Source organism: Vanacampus margaritifer, chromosome 19 (genome assembly GCF_051991255.1).
Source record: "Vanacampus margaritifer isolate UIUO_Vmar chromosome 19, RoL_Vmar_1.0, whole genome shotgun sequence".
In the NCBI taxonomy this organism is placed as follows: Eukaryota; Metazoa; Chordata; class Actinopteri; order Syngnathiformes; family Syngnathidae; genus Vanacampus; species Vanacampus margaritifer.
The window spans coordinates 16,878,073-16,900,361 of NC_135450.1; the positions used below are offsets into that span (position 1 = coordinate 16,878,073).

A 22,289-nucleotide genomic window follows, 5' to 3' on the forward strand; every position below is an offset into this window, starting at 1 on the left:
TTTTTTTTTTTTTTACAGTAATGTACCTATTTTATAAAATCCATCAAGGTTTGAACATTGAGAAAGTTTAAACAAGAGAAACGGCAGAAAAAGTAAATGCCTCGATTAAGTGTGTGGCGAGAGGTTTTAGAGCCTTAAAACATTTATAATAAATGTAAAACATAAAGCTAGCGGAAAATGAGGGAACACTATATATACATATACATACATAAGAGAGAGAGATTAAATGTTCAATAGATTAAAGTACACAGCAGCAGCAAAAAAAAAAAAAAAAGTGACAAAGTTGGGTTTAAGTTCCCCTTCAAGAGATCGTAGCTAAAACACGACAGCATCAATCTCCCAAACTTGCGGCAGACTGGCAAGAAAACAGAAAATGTTCATCATAAACATCCCATCAGCAGCGTGCTTTTTTTTTTTTTTGCACTACGACAGGAACGCACATTTTGAAAACATATTTCAGCCGACCCGATTGCGGCTCCTCAGACAGACGCAAAATGTTTGTTATTCAACAATCCAGTCTGGAGGCGCGTCGGCATTGCTAAAGAGAAGCCGTTCTCAATTGCCTTGCCGGGATACATTAAGGATAAAAAAAAAAAAAACATTTGTATGTTTTTTTAAAATCTGGAGCAAAGTTTATGAAATAATTTGAGGAAAACAAAACGAAGACATAACTCAGTGCTTGTTGAACATTTAATGACAATTGAAAGAAATGGCAGCTGTTGCGGTTTCTTGGTTGGCCCACGCACACACTTGCACGTCGCTTTGAGAAAATCCAGCATTGTTGACCCCATCGACTGGTCATTACAAATATTCTCGGGGTCTGAGGTCAACGTCGACTTTACCATAATTGTATTGAAGCTGTTCTGGTAGCTGACTGAGGTCCACACGTACGTTACGAAAGTTCATCTTGACAATTACGAAACAAAAAACGTTTGCAATTTGAATGTTGCTAGATCAAAAGAGAAGCAGGCTTTCCAACGCTTCCAAATTTATTGGACGGGCTTCATTGTGACAACAGCAAAATCTAACAAAAACAATCAACAACAGTTACTATGTCATACTCACCACCAGGCCTCATCAATTGCAGCCGTTTCTTCTTCTGCGTTTTGGTCTTAACAGACAATCCTCGGGTTAACTTCAAAACGACATTCCAATAAAAGGCTGATGCGTATTCAAGACAGAAAATTCCGAAAAAGTTCCTCTGGATTTTGGGGACGGAAATGTTCTCATGCTCATAAAAAGTGAGTCTTGGTGAGGGGGGGGACTTCGGCTTTCCAACTCCCGAGTACAACTTCAATGTTCAAGCGTGAAGACGACGGGCGTGCCCTAGAATAACACGCTAGATTAAAGTCACCAGCATCATCAGCTCATGTCAGAACATTTGCAACAAAACGGCGAGAGCACCACAAGTCGGAGGCGTCAAGAGACCACCAGCAAATCCTTCATCGCCATTTAACTCATTCACTGCCAGCCCCGCAAAAAGGCATCTTTGACGTCTGTAGCCGTGAATGGCAGCGAATGAAGACGATTTTGCAATTTGGTAAACGGAAGGCGTCCATTTGGTTGGAGTTATTACCTCCATCACTTGCAGTTCAGTTCATTCTCTACTGAGGCCTCGAAAAATGATCAGGTCGACTTTTCCCATGATCAGATTTCAAGAGAAGTGGGAAAAATCTTTTTAACAGCATTAAGACATTGAGGTGGTTAACTTTGCTTAAAGTTGGTTGTCGCAGCTCAAAAATGGCCAAACTCATGATCAAGATTCTTCACATTTCTGTTCAAATAATTCATCCCGAGGCAGACTTGAATAACAGAAAAGATTTGTAGCTTGTGGATATCTAATAATACACAGACATGAATTGCTCAGAGTATCAAATCAAGGAAAATACGACAGAAGTTTAGACCCAAGAGTGAACACAGAGTGAAATCAAGTCATGTTCAAACATTAGCGCTTTTGCCATTTTCTGGAATCAGTGATGAACTGCAGCTCAATCCACAACTTGAAGCAACGCAAGAAAACAACTGATGTGTGACTGCAGATCGGCCTTTTAAAGTGTGTCAACTTTTATTGTTTTCTTACAGTGGACATGGTTCAGGAAACAAACAGTTACAGATATAAAACATCAAGGACTCCTTTGAATACACAATAACTACGAGAATGTTGACCAAAACTTAGAAAAAAAGCATTGAACTATCCTTGTCAAGGAAAAACAAACAAACTTATTGAAGAGTCTCGTACTTGACGGCCCAAACATCTGCAAAACAAAATATCGGAGATGTTGTCACGACAGTCCACGTCTTTGTGATGCTTAAACTCAAATGAAGCAAAACGCTGAATTCATCATTTCAAGTGTTACTTTATCGCCACCTGGTGGAATCGTAATTCCTTAAGAGTTTTACAGTAACTAACGGCCTCTTTAGATTCCCCAACATTCACGCTGCGTGTGAGCTGACTGGCATGCTATCTAGGCTAGCATGCTAGCTAATGCCATTAACGCGACGATGGTTTAGCAGTGCTCGCGTCTTATCCTACGGCAAAAGTGGCATTTGACGGCACTGCGGCGCCGCAGTCACAAATGAGCGCATGGCGACAAGTTAGAAGAGCGGCGTCCACACGTACCTTCAAGTAGAACAAACAAGTTGATGATCTTTTAGAAATATTTTGTCCGGTTGAGCGCCTTCTGTGCAAGCCGGCCGCTATCGTCTGTGATTTTCTCCCAATCCGTTTGGCCCACCACGAAGCCGATCGCGCGCTTGCGATCGGCGTCCTTTTGCTCTTCCAGATCGGCCCAACGCACCTAAAATAGACGATGAAATTAAAAAAAGAAATAAAGGATAATAAAATATTTTAAAAAAAAAATGTCGACCAGGGTTTGTGAGCAGGAATTGGATGGATCTCGATTTTATCATTACAACACAATGACTAGCACAAAAACACGGACCTTTTTTTTTTTGGTCTATTTGAGGTGAGGCATTGAATGGCATATTAGGATGCAACTATATTGGAGGAAATGTAATGAGCCGGGGACGACCCGTCCGTAAGCAAGTCCAAGTGGCCGTTTATTTACCCTCTTCTTTCCCGGCTGGGACTTGCGGGTGGCGTAGTCGTCCGGCAGCTGAAGGTAGTCCTCCATGCCTGCCATGTGATCGCCGTCACGCTTCCTCTTGCTGCCGCTCCCCAAACCGTCCAGCTTGTCTGAAGAAACGGACCATCGCTATTCAGGTTACTACTGACTAAATCCTCTTGGCATTTATTGGTGAAAAGCAGCAGTTGTCTGTCTTGCTAAGGTTCATCATCATGTAATCATAACGTTATGTAATAATCATAAACTACAATAATATCAGCCGCAGTTTATCAATGAAAACGTCATCAATAATTTAATTGGAAACTTGACTGCTCACTCAGATTCTCAGCAGTTTCCCCCAAATGATGTTGACACAGTAAAAATGCTTTAGTCATGTACGCTAAGGCCAAAGGTCATGTACAAATCAAAATGTTGACATCAAAGGTAGAGAAATAAGAAAGTAAAAAAGTCTCAGTTCAACATTGGCGCCTCTGCTATGCAGATTTTTTTTTTAGCATTCTTTTTTACAGTACGTACTTAATGTAATGCCCTGTCATGTGGGAAAGGAAAGCAACGGTCGCTGTTGCACTCTCCCATGCATTTATTGAAGGCCAGGAGAACCGTCAAGCAAATACGGGAAGGACGCGGTAGCTGCTAACAGCCACAGCTCACTGAGACGCGCCGCTTCGTCGTCGTGCCCCGCCTCTTAAAGGCACATGCACGCATCGAACGCTGACGCTACAACATGTACAGTATTTCCCACAAATGATATGCTTGTAACGTTATGTAGGTTGTCCAATACATTTACAGTGTGCTTTAATAAGTTTAAATGTCTTTAACATTTGTGGGAAGCTAGAAATAAATTTAAATAAAAAAAATCGGTGTTTCAAAAGTCACTATGCACTTGTGCTTTTCTATTATTTTTTAGTTGTGAGGCCATCAATATATGACTGCAGTTTTTATAAGCGTATCACCAGCTCAGTGGCCTGGTGGTACAGTGTCCGCCCTGAGACTGGGAGGTCGTAGGTTCAATTCCCGGCCGGGTCATACCAAAGACTATAAAAATGGGACCCATTGCCGCTCTGCTTGACACTCAGCATTAAGGGTTTGAATTGGGAGGTTAGATCACCATATGATTCCCGAGCGCGGCTGCTGCTGCTGCTGCTCACCGCTCATTCAAGGGGATGGGTCAAATGCGGAGAACGAATTTCGCCCCACTTAGGTGGGTGTGACAATCAGTGGATCTGATCTTATCTTATCTTATTCCCTTGGCCGCGTTGCAAAATGCTCAAACTCCTACAGCAGGCATCCACGCAAAGCCGGGGAGCATCCTAACCTGAAGTCGGTTGTGTTATCATTCTACAAAGCATTCACCCGATCAAGCTTTTGTTGATGCCGAGTTCAAGTCAAGGATTTTCCGTCTTTGCGCAAACGCCTGTTCTAGGAGTTCATCAGTGTTTTCGTCAAGGGTCGAAAAGTGGGTCTGTCCAGAGCGGATCCTGTTTTTTAGAAACTTGCCATAAGGTTAACTACACTATGACGGCCATAAAGCTTCTCAAACTGTCAGAAGAGAAAAAAGTGCGAATGGCCCCATGACACCTGGCAAAAAAGTCGATCATGACTCGCTACACTCTATATACACACATTTGAATTTTTTTTGTGGTTGGGTAGGAGCACATGCCCTGCTACAAAATGGTGGTTGGTTTCACTGTACTACAACATCACATATCAAGCAAAGTCATGTCAGAGGTGAATGCAACTCGTGTACATGTGAGGTCATGCGGGTCAACCTACCGAGTTTTGCTTCCGATGTGTCCATCTCCCATTTGCTTTTCGGAATGTAGCCCTAGATTATGTAAAGAGACACTGCAGACGTTAAACATCTTGGCAATACCAGGCACACAGTAGAGAGAAAGAAAAGGATTAGATGAAAAAAAAGAAAGAAACAAGAGAAACTGGTTGATGGGGTCAAGTCAAATGGAAGAACTCAAAAGTAGAAATGAGCTAAAAAAAAAAAAAAAAAAAAAAGCAAATTGAAGACTGGCATGCAAACACAATGTCAACTCAGGGAAACGTCTACAAAAATAATTTGCTGCATTTTGACACTAGCGCAGACAAATCCATGCTAATATCAAATACCAAATGAACAGTCTTATTTGTACATTAATATTTTTTTTCTACTGGTTTGATGTCATTCATTCCTGAGTATTACAAGTAAAGCTGATTTCAGCAACATACAAAAAAAAAAAAAACAACAACATACAAATCACTCGCTCGTTACTATTTACGTTTGTAAAACAGTACAAGTCAATTTGAATGCCAAGTGCTCTGGTTATTTTCCACCAAATTGCAACTGTTGTGGTTGCAAGCGAGGAAGAGTGGTGACTAAAAACGCAAAACGCGTTGGCGAAGTGTGGAGAAAAGAGTGCGTTCAAACACTGACAATGTTTCTGAGGAGGATTAGGCAGATCCGTTCAACACAAAAAAGTCTGTGACTCAATCTGTGCAAGAGTGCCGTTGTGAAATAACGCAACGGTCAAAATACAATCAAATGCTCTTTACAACTGACACAGAAAAATGGACATTTCTTATTGGTTGAAGATCCTGCGAGAGCCAAGACGCTCTCTATCAATATTTTTGCTTTTTCAACAAAGTTATACAATAGATGAGAGAAATTGTTGGTATATTAAATGACATATATTATTGCCAGAAAATATTTAGACCTGATTTTAATGCAGAGATGATCAGAGTATGTGTTTTTTTTTTTTTTGCTGGGTGTTGTACAAAGCAATGTGATAATTATTTGACTGAGGTAAAAGCATTTGATCACTCATTGCTTCCGCGGAAATGGGAACAATATGGCATGTCAACTGTTGCATTTCAATGCTTGAATAGTTATTTAAAGAATAGGTTTCAATATGTAAAAATAAAGGACACTCGAGAAGAGCAACCCTGTGGTATTCCACAGGGTTCTGTATTGGGGCCTAAGATATTTATAATTTTTTTTAAATAATATCTGCACTGCTTCAAAACAAGTTTTACTTCTTTCTGTCCCCTTTCGTTTATTTTTTTTTTTTAAATATTCGCTGGTGATACAAATTTATGTTTCTCAGAGAATAACACGAAACAACTAATAAAAAGTGTAGCAAGGGAATTGATCATATTAAAAAATGGTTTGATTCCAATAAGTTATCATTTAATGTGAAAACAATACATTTATGGTGTTTGTTGGTATGCATCTTAACCGTGATGTCAAAGTTCATTTAAATGTTATTGAAATTGAATGAGTTGCTGGAACAAAACGTTTGGGAGTGATTACTGATCATAAAGTGTGTTGGAAGCCACATATAGAATACACTAAACGTAAATTAGCTAAATCAGTGGCTGCGCTATAAAATAAAGAATTCCTAAAGAAGAAAGGTATTCAAATTATTGTACTCGTCTCATGTCATTATAATGCTCAAGTTTATGGAAACGATTAAATTGCAGAAAAAATGCAATAAACAATTGCCTACCTGTTGATATACAGAATTTCTTTAAATTAAGAGAAGGAAACTATAAAACAAAGTGAGGCTCTAAATTCAGATTTGTTTCAGTTTTGGGTGTCAAATAGTGGAATGGACTTGATGATGCTGTGTACTTCTCTGTTGGGACTTAAGGAAAAAAATAAAATGTAAAATAATTCATGCTTTTAGTGCCTTTCAACTTGATAAAATGTAAAACATTTAGGAATTATAATGTGAATGTAGTATTTATTTATTTTTTGTTTTGTTGTAATTCAGTGTGATTGATGGGACTGTATAGGATATGCGAAAAACAAGCCTGGTGCGTCCGTTAAGTGATTTGTTTGTTTGTGTTGTCTTTTCTGTGTCACATATGGAGCCTAAATAAACTATTCATTCATTCATAACTACAAATGAAGCATTTGAGATACATGACATGGAATGCAAAGAATGAATAAGATCCCACATGGGAAATTTTGGTGAAAGAAAAATAAAACAAGGAAACATTGTCTTCATCTATCTCGAGACAAGATTACATGCAAGTACATTTTAGTACTTTTCTTTTTTTTTTTTTACAGAACAGAGCTGTTAATATACGGATGGTTAAAAGCTTGGTGCCTGTATTTGTCATTGACACAGATAGCCTTAATACTGCAAACGATTGCAATGATATAGAAGACAGATATTAACACAGAAGTCAAGTTTTTTTTTGTAAGGCTAAGCGATAAAAGCCTTAAAAATAATTGGTTTTAAAAGTAGAGTTTCAAATGGTCTGCATGTCCTGACAGTATTAGTAAAATCTACTTTTGAATAAAAAAAATAAAAATAAAAAATAAATCAACCCTCTTTGGCTAATTGTATTTATTAATTCTAAACTTGTCACGCTGGGACAAAACTGTCCAACCAGAAACTGTAGACAGAAGGCGTGACCAAATAACGTGCACTCTCGGGCACAGCAACACTGGTCCCGTTGCACTGATTGTTTTCTTGGGCGGATTATTGAATGCCGGTAAGCAACAAAAAGTAAACGGAAGGAATTGGGCAGCCCTCAGGACAAATGAAGGGTTAATAAAACATAATGCACCATTAAAGTCATTGTTCCCAACGGATCATCAGATAAGGTCATCACGTCTCTATTTTTCATTGATTATACATTAGGAAAAAACAAACAAACATCAAACCGGTAACATTTCATGTATGGCAAAAGTTTCCAACAGAAATAAGCCATGCTAACAACATAGCAGCCTTGGCTAACGTCTGCTTGTACACACTGCATATCGTACGTACAGCTACATGTACATTTTCCAGCCATTAGACATACTGTGCTGTTGCACATTGTCTAATGCTACAAACCAGACACAGTTACAAATGACTGACAAAACCATAAACTAGCTGCATTCACCAGCGTATCAAAAACGTAAACTGTGCTCGTCAGGCTGCGGAAGCCGCTACGGGATAAATCTATTTTTTTTTGAGAAAAAAAATAGATTTGTATAACTTAACTCATTCCCATTGTCACTGAAGCAACCCCTTTTGCTCCCGGCTGTTTTACTGGATTTTGACGGATTTTGCAAGGCGGACAGAATATTGTTCTCTATTGCTATAAAAACATGGAAACTACCCAAAAGAAAGATAAAAGTCTCTTCTTTTATCAGGAAAAAAGTATATTTCTATCGGTTTCAAATTTTGCAGCAATTAGCATTAGAATATAGCTAAGTTTCATCATTATTCTCAAATCTGTATAGAACTGTGGGGAAAACAGCTTGTTTGCAACATGATCTTTTATACTCTGCTGCCACCTGCTGGCCAGTTCTTGTAACAACTACCATTACATCAACCGTTCTCTGCAGTTCTGAGGCTGCATCAAGGCCTTCTGTGTGCTCCAGCATAAAAAAAACATAAAAATATGTCTTTGGGACACTGGTAATATTTAAAATTGGGCAATATGCAATGTATGAAATTGTACAATCCGGTCCAGACTACACGTAAAATAGTTCAGCCTCAACAGAGGTTTTCACTCATCAATTGCTGTGTGAATGCGTTCAACACACTGCTTGGCTCAAAAACGCACATGTAGAAGAAAGTATGTGAAAGGCTTACAAAAAGTTGTACAACAGTTTTACAGGTGCTAGGCTACACACATTTTCTGCCAAAATTACTAAAACGTAAAATATTTTGGTCCAGCAGGACTTTATGACAGAGTGACAAATAGGGCTGGGTATTGATTCTAATTTCCTCAATCGATTCAATTTCTATTCACAAGAGTTCAGTTTGATTTGATTGAGATTTTCCCCCGAGATTCAATCAATATTGATTAATAATGGAACATAAATTATTCTTAAATATCAAGGACATGATAAAAAACCCCCACAAACATTAAATTCCAAATTACATTTTGCTTGTTTAACTGTTAAGTTAAATTATTTGGTTTGTTAAAGGTAACCAGTGTTATAATCACTTAAGCTTTACACAAACATTGACATCATTAAGGATGAGATGAAAATATTTTCAGAATTCTAATTCAATAATTGTAAATATGAATTAAAGAGGTTTTGAATTGTCTTAAAGTGCAGTAAGTCAGGTCATTCATCAATTTAAGAAAATACTTTTAAATTGATGTGAACAGTTACATTTCAAGAAAACAAACTAAATTCAGCCTTTAAAAATCTATTTTACTTATGAATTTATGGGAAAAAGATATTAAAATAACCGATTCATGGTTTTATAATCGATTATTCGATTTTTTTTTTAAACCCAGCCCTAGTGACAAGCAAATTAATAGATTACATAATAACAAAAATGGTTTCAATTTAAATGGTTTGCATCAAGTGTTTGGTTCTGATAAAAAGTTGATTTCATCCATTTGTTTCAATTGCTTTTATAGCTCTAAGTCCTGGATGGCTTGGATAAAAAAAACATTTCCACCTGAAATGAATAGAAAAACTAAACAGGCCACTACAAGAAGAACAGCAAACAAATATCAAAATGACAAACGTGGACACAATTGTTGGTATCCTTCTCTCAAAGAAAGAAAAGCCAAACAATGGTCACTGAAATAACTTGAAACGGACCTAAATAATAAATACGGAAAATTCCTAAAGGAACGATCAAAACTCTTGAATGTCCCGATTGCATGTTGTTTCTTTAGGAACGCTAACGAGGCTTACCTTGCGTTCATGGTAAGCGTTTCACGTTGCTCGGCAGAGAGCCGGCCGCCATTCGATGTCACTACGCACGGAAAGCGTTGCGACGTTAATTGGAATTGGTGGCGTACGTCCAAATAAAGTTTTTACAAAATGTATTAAACTGGAAATTCTTTTTGAAAAATGAATCTCATAGTTATGTTAGTCCCAACCAAATAAATCATATGGAGCAAACTTGTCATGACAGTCGGGATTGTTTTTAAGTTATTCAGTGACCAATGTGGGTTTTTTCTTTCATTCCCGGAGGAGTGCCAGCAATGTTGTCATCGATGACAATGCAACAGTGCTTCATGTCCTACCAGCTCGCCCTCTTCTTCTTCTTCTCTCTTGGCCTCCTTGGGCACCTCTTCAGGATTGAAGTCTTCCATTTCCACCTAGTGGCGGAAGCCGTTTTAGTTGCGGGTCCAATAATGAAGAACTTGGAGGAACTCACCTCCTCGATAGCGGCGTCTTGCAGCAGGGCTCGCACATCCAAGCGGACCATGTGACGAGGCGTGGACTCCCAGTTGTTGGACATCTGCATTTTGGGACAAGCCGTCAGCAACGGTCTTCCAAAACGCCACTTGAATATTTTCTCATTCTGACCTTCATTATATCCTTAAGTGTGCGCGCGTGGGCGTTTCTCTTTGCACAAGTGTGAGTGTCAGCCGTGATTTCAGCGATGTAGACCTTTTGACGCAACAGAAGCAATTATCAACAGTGAGATCGGAAGCGGACGTATTTTTCTCCTTTTCATAAATAAACGTACCTCAAAACCTTTGGTTTTGGCAGCGCTCCAAAACTGATCAAAATGGTTGACCCTGTCATTGATGGTGTCCAAAATGATGAACGGGAAGAAGCCATCGTCCAGCGTCTTCTTGAAGGTCTTCAGCATGCTGCTGCGGTAGTTGTCCTCCAAGTGCGGCTCGTACTCGTACTCCAGAACCTGCAGGACAACATGTTATTGTTTGAGTCGTTCCAATTTTCAACATTGTGCATTTTGATACATTTGAATGCTGCGTAAAACTTTCACTTTATTTCAGTAGTAATATATTTTTGCTTTTGGCAGTAGGAATTGGTTCTTATCCTGGACTGAAATAAACATTTGTACCGCAACCGCATTTATATGCACCTTTCGTTTGACCCTTTTGCCCGTGTCGGGGTCTTTCACGATCTTCTCAACCTCTGTCATGAAATAGTCATCTAAAACCAGAACTCTTGGTGGGGCGCCGCCACAGTCCACCTCTTTATCCTGAAAGTTGACATACAATCAGAGTGTTAACTTGCCGTTATAAAAACAAAAAACTAATGTGATGCTCCTCACCCGTATGAGTTTTGCAACGTGGCTCTTTCCGCTCCCCGGTAGTCCTCTCATGATGATAACAATCTGTCATGAGAACGGCTTCAAAATGAGCACACACAAAAAAAAGCGATTTAGCCCGAGGCGCAGCAGCAATAAAAAAAAAAATACCCTCTCGGGCCGCGACAGCCTTCCGGGGGGTTTGAGAATATCGTCCACGTTCTTGATCTCGGGTTTCTTCTCCACAGGCAGCACTGGCTGTGGTGGGGGCGCGAGCGGCGGTGCTGGGGGGGGGCCTCGCTCCTCTGGGTAATTTCTTCTGTCTGCAGGACAGTATTTTGAGGGAAATGAAAACTTTTAAAATCTGATTCATTGGCAGAGTAATCAATAATAAATAGCTTAATCGATTGTTAAAATAACTGATACCGGTCGGTTTTCACTTGGAGTTTGCTAAGGGGCAGCACACGATGAAAACAGCGTCCCCATGCAAGCTTCCCCATATTTGGAAGTGCTTGTGTAGCAGCCAACCGCAAAGTAACAGGGAAGGTTTTCATGCTGGCTGGTCTGGTCTCTTGCTGTTAGCATTCTGAAATCACTCGACCAGCCTCTCACCTACTGGCTCCACGACGTTGCTCTCTAATTGGATATTTATCAATTGGCTTCAGTCCTCGCGGCACATAACGTGACGAATATCTTCGTCAACAAAGCGCTGCGACTGTGCTAAGTGCAGTGTGAAAAGGCCTTTAGAAACTTACCAAAAGGTGAAGAAGTATGGCCGTAGCGCTCGGGCCCGCCGCGATCAAGTCCAGCGCGCTCATACGGAGGCCTGTCATAGCCGCCGGGCCGTCCGAAAGGATCATCCCGATCGCGGCTGCCGCTTCGATCCCTCTCTCGAAGGTCGCGCTCTCTTTCCCGGTAGCCTGGACGATGAGGGGGCCTAAGTCGACGGAAGAGGCAAACGTTTCATCCGATCATTTTTATCAAACCCATACACATCTGTGATGTAGTACCTTTCTTCAATCATCAATAGTGAGCTTGAATTTAAAAGAAAAATATATATTACGTGGATGCAGATGTTGAAAACGGAAACCGCTTGGATTACAGGGGCTGAGTCGGCAATACCTATCGTCTCGCTCTCTTGGAGGATATCGTTCCCTTCCAAAACGCTCTCTTTCGTATTCTGGTGGAGGTTTTTCTCTGTAGAATTCTCTCTCTCTGCTGTACTCCCGTCGGTCCAGGTACGGGTCTGGTCGTCTGTCATAATAGGGATCCCTGCTGTAAGGATCTCGAAGAGGTTCTGGGACCACAGCACACAAATAATCAATGCAAAAAATACATTAAAAAATCCTGCCTTCCTTACAGTATTCAGAGGTTAAACCCAAATACCTTTTTCATAGCCCCTGTCTGGGTCAGGCCTCAACACAATCCTCTCACCATAAGCAATCCTCTCCACAGTAGTACCGGGTTCTAAAAAGTTCAATGATTCAATCACAAACCACAAAACCCTTAAAAGGTGAAATGAGCTCCGGTTTGCCGCCGCATACCATGTCCGTGTCCATATTCCACAGTCTTTGGAGCAACTGCAGGCACGTGCGCGGTGGGATTTGTCTCCCAAGACTGCGTTTTAGCCATCTGGGCAGATGCGGTGGTCATGCCCTGCGACACACAATTTGAGTGTTGCCGGGAGCAGTCACGACACGACAGATACATTAGATATTAATTCAATGGTTACCTTTAGTGCATTTCTAACTTCCGGTGGGATCTCCAAACCCAGGAGCCCAGCAGGGAGGTCAGGTAAAGTGTTAGCAAGTGTATTCTGAGATACACTATCAGTCTTCACCTCCTGCAATTCCCTATTAAACAAAGTGAACAAAGGTTAAGAAACAATATAGCTATGTGGCACTAGAACTATGTCAGAAGGAACTGGTGCTGTCACTAGTGAATCTTTTAAAAAACGATTATCCTATCAATTATTCCATCGAATAACCGAAGCAGAAAATTGAAGCCGACCTATTTTTAAAGTCTACTCATCAAACATTTTTCCCATCCCCCGATGGAACCTACCTCATCCGTTTTAACTCCTGGGCAGCCTTCAAGATTATTTCATGTTGCTGCTGGGAAAGTGCGAGCAAATTCCCTCCCTGCTGGTCGGCGGAACTCTCTGGCAGGTTTTTGCCAGGCTCATCTTGGAGTGGAGGTCTATCCAAAGGAGGTTCGTCTCGATAGGGGGGGAAAACTCTCTCTGTTGGTGGGTCAAATCTTGAAGGCCGATCCCATTCTGATGGACCTGCCCCATCTTCCCGCCGGGGTGGCGGCTCGTCCATGTAATTGCGTTCTCGGATCTCGCCTCTTCTATAGTCATACTCATTGAATGGACGCGGGGGACCTCGCTCCCTTTCTTCAAGCCACCGATCATCCCGGTAGTGCTTTGGGGGAGGTGGTTGATATTCCCTGTCGGGTGGAGAACGCTCCCTATCCCATTCAGGGTCAAATAACCTGCCCTCATGTGAAGGGTCGTCAAAAGGAGGCGGCCTCCGGGGATAGTCATCTACTCTGTGGCCGTATTCCTCAACAAAACCAAACCCGTATTCTTCTTCCTGTTCGTGTGGTACGCCTGGCCGCATCCCGCCTCGTGCCATTCCTCGACCCATGGGTCGTCTTCTCATTTCGCCGTCTCTTTCAATGATCTCGTGCGGCATTGGAGGACATCGGCCATAGGGCGGATGCCAATCGTGTTCACGCTCCATCTCTTTGTGATAAAATGGTTCCTCTTCAGAACCCATTACTGCGTGAGGTGGTGGCCACCTGCCTCTTCCTGCTCCTGGGTGCATCATGTTATGTGGATCATCACCTTGGTACATGTAATGTTCTGGCTCGTTCATGCCCATATCACCAGACGCCATACCATAACCAAATGACTCTTCATCAACTGGCCCATGCGCTAGGTGTGGCGGGGGTCCTCGCCCCCGCATGAAACCAGGATGGCCGCGTGGCGGACGACCTCGGCCAGGCGGAAATGGAGGTCGCATCCCTCTCATTGGAGGCCGCCCATCTCCCCAACAAAGTTCCTCTTCCTCATAGTACTCAGCTGGTTCAGCTTCTGCCCATTCACTGTCCATAGGTTCCCCTCCTTCCATGGGCGGACCGCCTCTACCCATGGGCGCACCGCCTCTGCCCACGGGCGGTCCTCCTCTACCCACGGGCGGTCCTCCTCTACCCATGGGCGGTCCTCCTCTACCCATGGGCGGTCCTCCTCTGCCCATGGGCGGTCCTCCTCTGCCCATGGGCGGACCTCCTGTATCAATATCCGGTCCTTCACGGCCCATTGGCGGCCCCCCTCGGCCCATTGGCGGCCCCCCTCGGCCCATTGGCGGTCCCCCGCGCCCCATTGGCGGTCCCCCGCGCCCCATTGGCGGTCCCCCAGGCCCCATTGGCGGTCCCCCAGGCCCCATTGGCGGCCCCCCGCGCCCCATTGGCGGCCCCCCGCGCCCCATTGGCGGCCCCCCGCGCCCCATTGGCGGCCCCCCTCGGCCAATTGGTGGCCCCCCTTGGCCCAATGGCGGGCCTCCTCTCCCCATGTGTGGGCCTCCTCTCCCCATGTGTGGTCCTCCTCTTCCCATGTGTGGTCCTCCTAAACCTTGTGGGACACCTCCTCGGGCCATAGGAGGATGTCCTCTCATCATTGGCCCACCTCTACCCATAGAAGGTCCATGCATTGGTTCTTCATAATACTCTTCTTCTGACTCGAAGTGATGGTCCTCTGGCATCCAAATTTCTTCACCTTGTTCCTCAGACGCCTCGCCACCAAACTCTTCATATGGAGGCTCCTGCCACTCACCCTGCCAGCCCTCCTGCTCTTGTTCCTCATAAATTTCTTCCTGGGAAGACGTAAATTCATGAGGCATTTCGACCGATTCCCCCAATGGCGGTCCTGTGTTTTGTCCCCTAAAGTCACCACGTCCCCTCTGCCCCAGTCCTCGGCCTCTTCCTTGCACAGGCCCAAGGGGTTGACCTCGTCCTCCACCCAGGGGAGGACCTACAGGTTCCGGTCTTGGCTGGAGCTGTGCAGGTGGTTGCTTCTCCTGTTGTTCTTGGGAAGCCTCTGAAAAAACAGAGGGAGGGGTGCTGGTTTTCGATGGACCATTTGGTTTAGGGTAATTCTGTAAATGGGCTTGTTGTGGTTCCTTGGGAGTAGCAGCAGGCTGGGCTGGATCACTGTCAACTTGTTTGGGTGAGTTGCAAATGTCCATAGAATCATCTTCCCCTATGCTTGGAATTTTGGTTTGGGGTATTGGTTCACTGGGAATAAAAAATCCAACACTTTCAATCGAGTCATCAGTCATGTCTTTGTCAGCAGTCGAATTACTAGATTTAGTTTGACACTTGTGTTCATCAGCTGGAGGCACTTCAACTGATTTTAATGACGAATCCACACTGGAAGGTTTTTTGGGGTCTTGTGCGGGTTGAGGTGGGGGTCCTTCCTGTTTTTGTGGAGGCAATGGCTGGGCTTCGCTGGGAGGCGGTGGATCAGTGTGTCTTGGGGGCTGGTCAAATCTAGACTGCTTGCCGAATGGGGGCGGTGGCGGATGCTCAAATCTGGGGGGACCGTCAAAGCGTTGGGGGGGCTGGTCAAATCTGGGAGGCACATCAAAACGTGACCCAGGTTGGTTAAAACGAGGCGGACCGTCAAAGTGCTGTGGGGGTTGACCAAACCGAGCCGACCCGTCAAACCGCATCCCTGGCTGGTTAAACCTAGGTGGACCGTCAAAGCACTGCTGAGGTGGCTGAAATGGAGGGGGATGCTCAAAACGCTGATCAAATCTTGGGGGTCCGTCAAACTGCATTGGCTGGTTGAATCTGGGGTTGTTTGCTCTAAGAAGAATAAGAAAATATATATTTCAATGATAATAAGAATTTAGTTATAAACATTGAAATGAATGTTCGAATTCTGTTTGTCCCTGATCACAAACAGATACGGGTACTGACCTTGGACCCCCAATGTTGAAATTTGGTGGCGGAACATTGACAGGGCATGTGGGTCTGATTCCAGCGGGTGCACCTACTCTGGGTGGGGGTCCAGAAGTTGGAGTGTGCGGAGGAGTTGGTGGAGGACCAGGTGGTGGACCGGGTGGAGGACCAGGTGGAGGACCAGGTGGAGGACCAGCCAGTGGACCGGGTGGTGGACATTGGGATGTGGGAGCGGCAGCAACCGCTGGAGGTGGAGGTGGCGGCTGATTCATTGGTGGCTGAGTCACTGGCGGATGAGTCATCGGCGGTGGCGGCGGCGGCATTTGCATGTCTTGGCCAGGGTAAGCGCCGTACTGCCCCATAGCTACATTGTTATATTGCATTGCAGCATACGGCACCATCGCAGAGAGGGTGGTGATGGTCTCCTGAAGGTGGTTATTGGTGGCATTCATCTGATCCTGCCACTGCTTCCACTGGTTCTCGTAGTCGAGCAGCTGGTCCTTGTGCGGGTACGTTTGGAACTGCTCGAACCACAGCCGAAAGGTAAGCTCCCACTCTTGGAAAAGCGGGGTGAACTGCTGCTTTTGCATTTGGTAATGCCTCAGCTGCATCTCGGCTGACATTGACTGCAAAGAAAGCATTACAGGCCTGATTTGCAACGATGCCAAATAGTGGCGATGACATTGCGTGTCCTCTTATACTAAGGTCGGAAGTAGTGTGTTGACCCAACAGATTGCACCAATGTTGGCAACAGGCCTAACTAGTGCTGCAAATTAAACAGTGGATATGAGAAAACTGCAACAGCACAACATTGTCAGTTTCGGGTTAAAGTACATAAAATGCTTCAGAAATTGAGCCAATTCTCCTGAGATCGCCGTTCTACATCTGTAAGGATTTCCGCATGGGAATTGTCGGCGAGGAGCACCGCAGCCCAGCTCCTTAATGGCTTTATATATCAAACGCGCTGACTGCTTAAGTGTCAGATTTAAACAAGGATTAACCGTTACGTTGTCATTGTCTACCGTAGGTGATATGGCACGACTTTGTGACTGGCTACAAGTCCCTTATATTTTAAAGACATATTACCTAACCAAATGCAACGGCGAAACACAGTAAGGTTGGCATCAGGCTTTTCCACCGACCTGTAGGTTAGCAGGTTGCTGAATGAGTGGCTGATACTTTTCGAGTATCTGCTGAAGCTTCTCGTGCTGCTGCATTAGAGCCTGATAATGTAAGCTGACTCTCTGCTGCTGAACCTGCTGCCACTGAGCCGCCGCGGCCTGTAGTTGTTTGAGTCGGGCTGTCTCCTCCGGGTCTTGCTTGTTGTCAGGCTGAAAACGGGAACACAGCAAGATTGGAGCTTGGCGCTGCTATTAGGACAAGTGTTGCCGTCAAGCAGAACTAGAAAAGCATCGCAAAGAAGCTCACCTCAGGAGGTGGAGGCGGCGCGGGCTGTTCCTCCTTCGGTGGGGGCGGAGGCGGCGCACCTTTGAGCGGCTCGGATGGAGGAGGAGGCTGTGTCGCGTGGCTGTTGGGGGGCTCGGCATTATTTTGATTCTGCTTGGCTTTCTCTTGCCTCAGCTTCTGCAGATTCTCGAGATGCTGCTTGTACCAAAGTTGCTGCTGATCCTGTGAGAAAATTTTTAGGAGATTAACTCAGCTTTAGGGGGGGGGGGGGGGGGGCAAGGAAAGCCTGGTGGGCCGACGGGTTAATAAAACTCTGGGGAAAGCCTGCACTCCTAAAAAAAAAAATTATGTAGAAAATACCTGAAACTATTACTTGAAAAACACACCTCGTAACTATTTTCATATTTTTGAACTCTTCTGTAACATCCCAAGATGGCACCCAAAGGCCTTGCTTAATCTAAGGTGCGATGCGAGCCGAGAAGTCGCTAGCATTGACCACCGGCTGATAGCTGACCTGCTTGATAGCGAACAGCAACGTAATGGAAGATTCCTGTAAAGGTCTGATGGGCAAGTGTGGCGCCTTGTGGGGTCGATGTAGGACAAAGGAGGGTGATAAACGTCTCAAGATAATGCAGCGAAAGGTCTTGACAGTGGTGGATGCTGACAGCTGGTAACTGCTCGCTGCTCAACATAAGGCACATTTAACCGGCCAACTAAATATAGTCCTTTGTCAGTTTCATAACCTTTTTGCATCGACGCTTCACAGAAACAAAAACGGAATCAAACACCTCGTATAAAAGTAATCTTTATTCAAAGCAGAATCCTTTTTCAAAATGAAATCATCTAGAAGTCATTTATTTTTATGGGTAATGTTGGAAAATGAGGTTAATATTATTCTAAACGTTTTGGGGAACATAATTATGAGCATATTTATTATACGCAATTAAAAACATTTATTTTGGTGGTTTCCATACTGATGATTGATTCATATATAATTCATTCATATATAATAATAATCAAATAACGCTAGGTGACAGGTCCGTTTGATTCTGTTCAATACTATTGTACAAATAATGCGTATTTGTTTGATTAAGAATGGGAATGGATAGAGATTAGCTACCTGCAAATTGGAGCCGTCGTTTTCTTTACCGACCGCGTCCTTTGCCTTCGCATCGTTCGCTTTGGGAGCCGCGCTTGCGTCCTGAGGTTTCGCCGTTTGGGGCTCGGGCGGTGGAAGAGCCGGATTGGGTTCAATCTTGTGCGGCTGTACAGCAGGAAGCGGAGGCGGCGGAGGCTGCGAGTGGTCCGGCTGATTCGCCACCGAGTCTCCTTTAATGTGAGACTGCATCCCTGCGCTGCGGTCCAAATGGGCCGCTTCCGTCGACTGCCACGCCGGCGCAGAATATCCACCCGGTGGTCCGCCACCGCCGTAGACCGGCGGCGCGCTGCCGTGGTGGAGCACGTTCTGAAGCTGCTTCTGGTGCAGCATCTGGAGCTGCTGCATCTGCTGGCGGTGCTGCTCCTGGAGGCTCGAGAACATGGAGCCGCTCGACGAGGCCTGTAAGCCGCCGAAACTCGTCGGCGGCGGCGGTCCCGTGTGGCCTCCGACCGGCAGCTTTCGCGGGCCGGGCCCCCCGTAGTTTTGCGGCGGGGGCGCACCGAAGTTGCCCCAGGACGGGTACATTGTTCCGAAAAGAGGCGTGCGGGCTGCTGCCTTTGTGCTCACATTCAGCCGTGTCGTCGATGCGCACGATGCTAACGCTCGCTAGCTAGCTCTCGCCAAAACATGAGCTGCTACATCTTATTACACAAACGAACCACGTCCCGTCAAAAACGGGTTCCTCGCGCCAGTATCGCGTTGAATTATCACTTGGAAGAAAAAAGGTGTACTTTTATCTTTAGAATTGTTTTACGTCCGTCGGTTGGAGTGGTGGTGAATGTGGAGGCGGCCAGTTCGACCGGATGTGATGTCACGTATATGATGGGACGACTTCCGGTAATCCATAACATTCGCTGATGCACAAGTGATTACTAGAGACAATTTTACTTTTATTTTTTTTATCTACTTTTAAATGTGATGGTATGAGATTAGTGGTGAGAGTATGTTCTATTCATTTTTTGGTCAATGATAATCAATAGCAGACAACATACGAGTACGGAGCTCCAAATGGGACAAAATAATACACAAAAACGTGAAATGCAACAAACGTAATGTTATATCAGGTCGAAACACACTAGCTTGCTTTTAGGTTAAATTTCCTTTTTGTTATTGCCAACCTAAAGAAATAAAGCAGGTGTTAGATGATTTTGACCACTTGAGGGCGTCATTTACAAGAACATTTCTTCTCAAGGAGCAGTCATGGCTTGTCTATTTTTTTTATTTACTGAGTACAACATAAATAGTAATAACAATATTTATGATAATAATATGATAGTAATTGTCTTCATCATTACAACCATGCACATAATTGCACTAACTGTAGTAGATGAGCTGACGATTTATTAATTTATGTGAAGTCACTAATCACGTTCATTTGTCACAATTAGCAAACAGATATAACACTATGCAGCGTTTTATCTCAATAAATCTCTGCTAGTGTTTACTTTCTCTTCACTACTACAACATTCCGAGAATATCACAATGTCCCATCAGCCATCACTAGCGACCTATTTTTAGAACAGGCCCTTGGGCTCCTCGTGTGGTCTTTGGGTGCTACCTGGTGCCACCACATCGGTGACCCCTGCTCTGAAATGTCTGTCGGTGAATATGAGTGTTGGCGACCAGTCGTAGCGATTAACCAGATCGACCTCATACTTGCTCAGAAGACCTTCATGATGTTGAAATGCGGATGTAGTGATTTGTCATTCAACACCTTTGGACGTACATGATGTCATGGAAAACATTTCAAGTTGCTGTCAGAGACTGCGTGACTTCTGCTTAAGTGCAAAGACCCCCAAAAAACGACTTGCGGGAGAACATTTGGAGGTAAAAGAGGACCAGCGACTTTGGCTTGCCCTTGAGGTCCGATACACAGCGGAGTATTTTTTTCTAACTTAAGATCACCAGTAAATGTGTGTTCATTTTTGAAAAAGAAATCGTTAAAGCGGATTAATCAAGGCCGCCCTGTTTAATGTCCCCCGTTAATTAGTTTGTCAGCAGTGTTTTAATATCGCCTAATGACTTCATATTTCACCGATGACATTAAAGGGGTGTTAAAAGACGGCCTATTCACGACTGGGCTTCTTTGGCTTAAGACGACCTCGGTGAATAAGACAAGGTCGCGGAGGCCCGGCCTTGAGGGAGCCGTGATACATTATCAGCGGCTGTGGAGGAAATCCCTGAGAGGAAGCTGGCCGCGCTGGAAAAAGCGCATGACGGGCACAATGTGATACACTTGAACAATACGCTGCATGCGCTGATCATACAGCTGAAGGCCGCCACAGGACACAATATGCTGTGGACGGGCTGGGAGGAACGCGTTATGTGGCCAACGTGAAAAGCACACAGTGACGAGGAGATTGAAAAAAAATCAACCACCAGAGAAGCAGGCAGAAGAAGAAATAAAGCTAAAATCATGATCATGACGAGATATGCTGTGATTAACCGATAACTAATCATAGGGCTGAAAATATTCATCCCAATTATTTTAGAAATAAATTTAAATCACATTTAGGACGATCATTTATTTTTTGGTACAAAACAAGAAAATGTTTAAACGTAAAAAAAATATTAAGAAAAATAAAATTATTTAAAACACTATAATTATGTAAATTCCTTTTGGATGAAACAATTTTTTAAAATTAAGTTATTTTAAAATATAAAAAGTGCAAATACATTTAAACAACTCAAAATTGTTATAATATTTTTTTCTTTTAACAATAATGCTGAGTTTGTAATTGTGGAATGTAATAATTGAATTTGGATTAACTGCCCTCATTTATCAAAAGGGTTTATGCATATATATAAAATATTCTCAATTTTCTGAAGTCCTCCAAAAAAGAGGATCGGTTAGCCAATTTGTTTGTTTTGAACCAAAATAAAAACAATTGCTTTTAACATTTTCTTCACATTACAGACCAAACCAGTAACTTAACTCTAATTCATTTGTTTGTGAACTTGAAAAAAAGGGTTGGGAACATAAATGTAAAAAAAAAAAATAATAATACAACTTGCTTTTCATAGTTGTACAGATAAAAAAACAAAAAAACTCATGTCCAGCCATTCTGAAATTTTTATTTTTTTTTAGGATTTAGACCAAATCATCTTAAGTTTGTTCAACCCTAAAATAAACTTTAAACAGGGCCGTAACAATTAGAACTCTTCACGTGCTGACCCCCCCCCCCCCGCCCTAATATTTTCCAAGGGATTGAAAGTGACCCCCCCCCCCCCTTCCCGCAATGTCAATCAGCACTTTTAGGAAAGCTTTCCAAGCAAGAACAAAGAAATGAGAAATGGTAAAGCCCCGGCTCACCGTATTGAGGACGCTGCATTTTCTCTGTGATGAAAATCCGATGTTAAACAAAATGCTCAATGGAGGCTAATGGATCCCCAACACGTCCATGCGCGCCTTCCAAAATGCTTTGTTTGGCAAATCAATTTTCCCATAACCCGGTGAGGAGAAAAGTGATGCGGATTGATCGGCACCTCCACCCCCCCCGCCCCCCTCCCCCTCGTTCTCACTTGACTTTGGTTCCAGAATATTGTTTGATGGCTGGATAGATTCATTGCGATGACACTTTCAAGCCTCGACGTCAGCGGGGCATCCACGCCAAATGACCTCAATGGTCTGAGGTCGGGACGGACGCCGGCGGGCCTCCGTCAGACCGCGGCCAGTTAAAGACCCAAAACGGAATCATGCGGCTA

At 43.7% G+C, this 22,289-nt stretch overlaps 1 protein-coding gene across 3 annotated transcripts; it reads right to left on the reverse strand.

The window, feature by feature from the left end:
- Window positions 1-676: 676 nt before the first annotated feature.
- Window positions 677-19,391, reverse strand: ylpm1 (YLP motif containing 1). Of its 3 annotated transcripts, XM_077552121.1 has the most exons (22): window positions 18,546-19,391; window positions 17,447-17,647; window positions 17,161-17,349; window positions 16,037-16,644; window positions 13,115-15,922; window positions 12,783-12,903; window positions 12,595-12,706; window positions 12,437-12,517; window positions 12,173-12,347; window positions 12,061-12,084; window positions 11,806-11,987; window positions 11,222-11,373; window positions 11,075-11,137; window positions 10,883-11,002; window positions 10,520-10,696; window positions 10,357-10,440; window positions 10,205-10,288; window positions 10,071-10,145; window positions 4,860-4,911; window positions 3,069-3,196; window positions 2,621-2,798; window positions 2,043-2,255 (listed from the first exon to the last, which is right to left on the reverse strand). In XM_077552121.1, the coding sequence occupies exons 1-21, from the start codon at window positions 19,107-19,109 to the stop codon at window positions 2,652-2,654; spliced, it is 6,147 nt and encodes a 2,048-aa protein (XP_077408247.1). In that variant the 5' UTR covers window positions 19,110-19,391; the 3' UTR covers window positions 2,043-2,255; window positions 2,621-2,651. The 3 variants fall into 3 exon arrangements, with proteins under 3 accessions (XP_077408250.1, XP_077408247.1, XP_077408249.1); XM_077552123.1 differs by lacking the exon at window positions 12,061-12,084; XM_077552124.1 differs by lacking the exons at window positions 2,043-2,255; window positions 2,621-2,798; window positions 3,069-3,196; window positions 4,860-4,911 and adding an exon at window positions 677-1,326.
- Window positions 19,392-22,289: the final 2,898 nt, after the last annotated feature.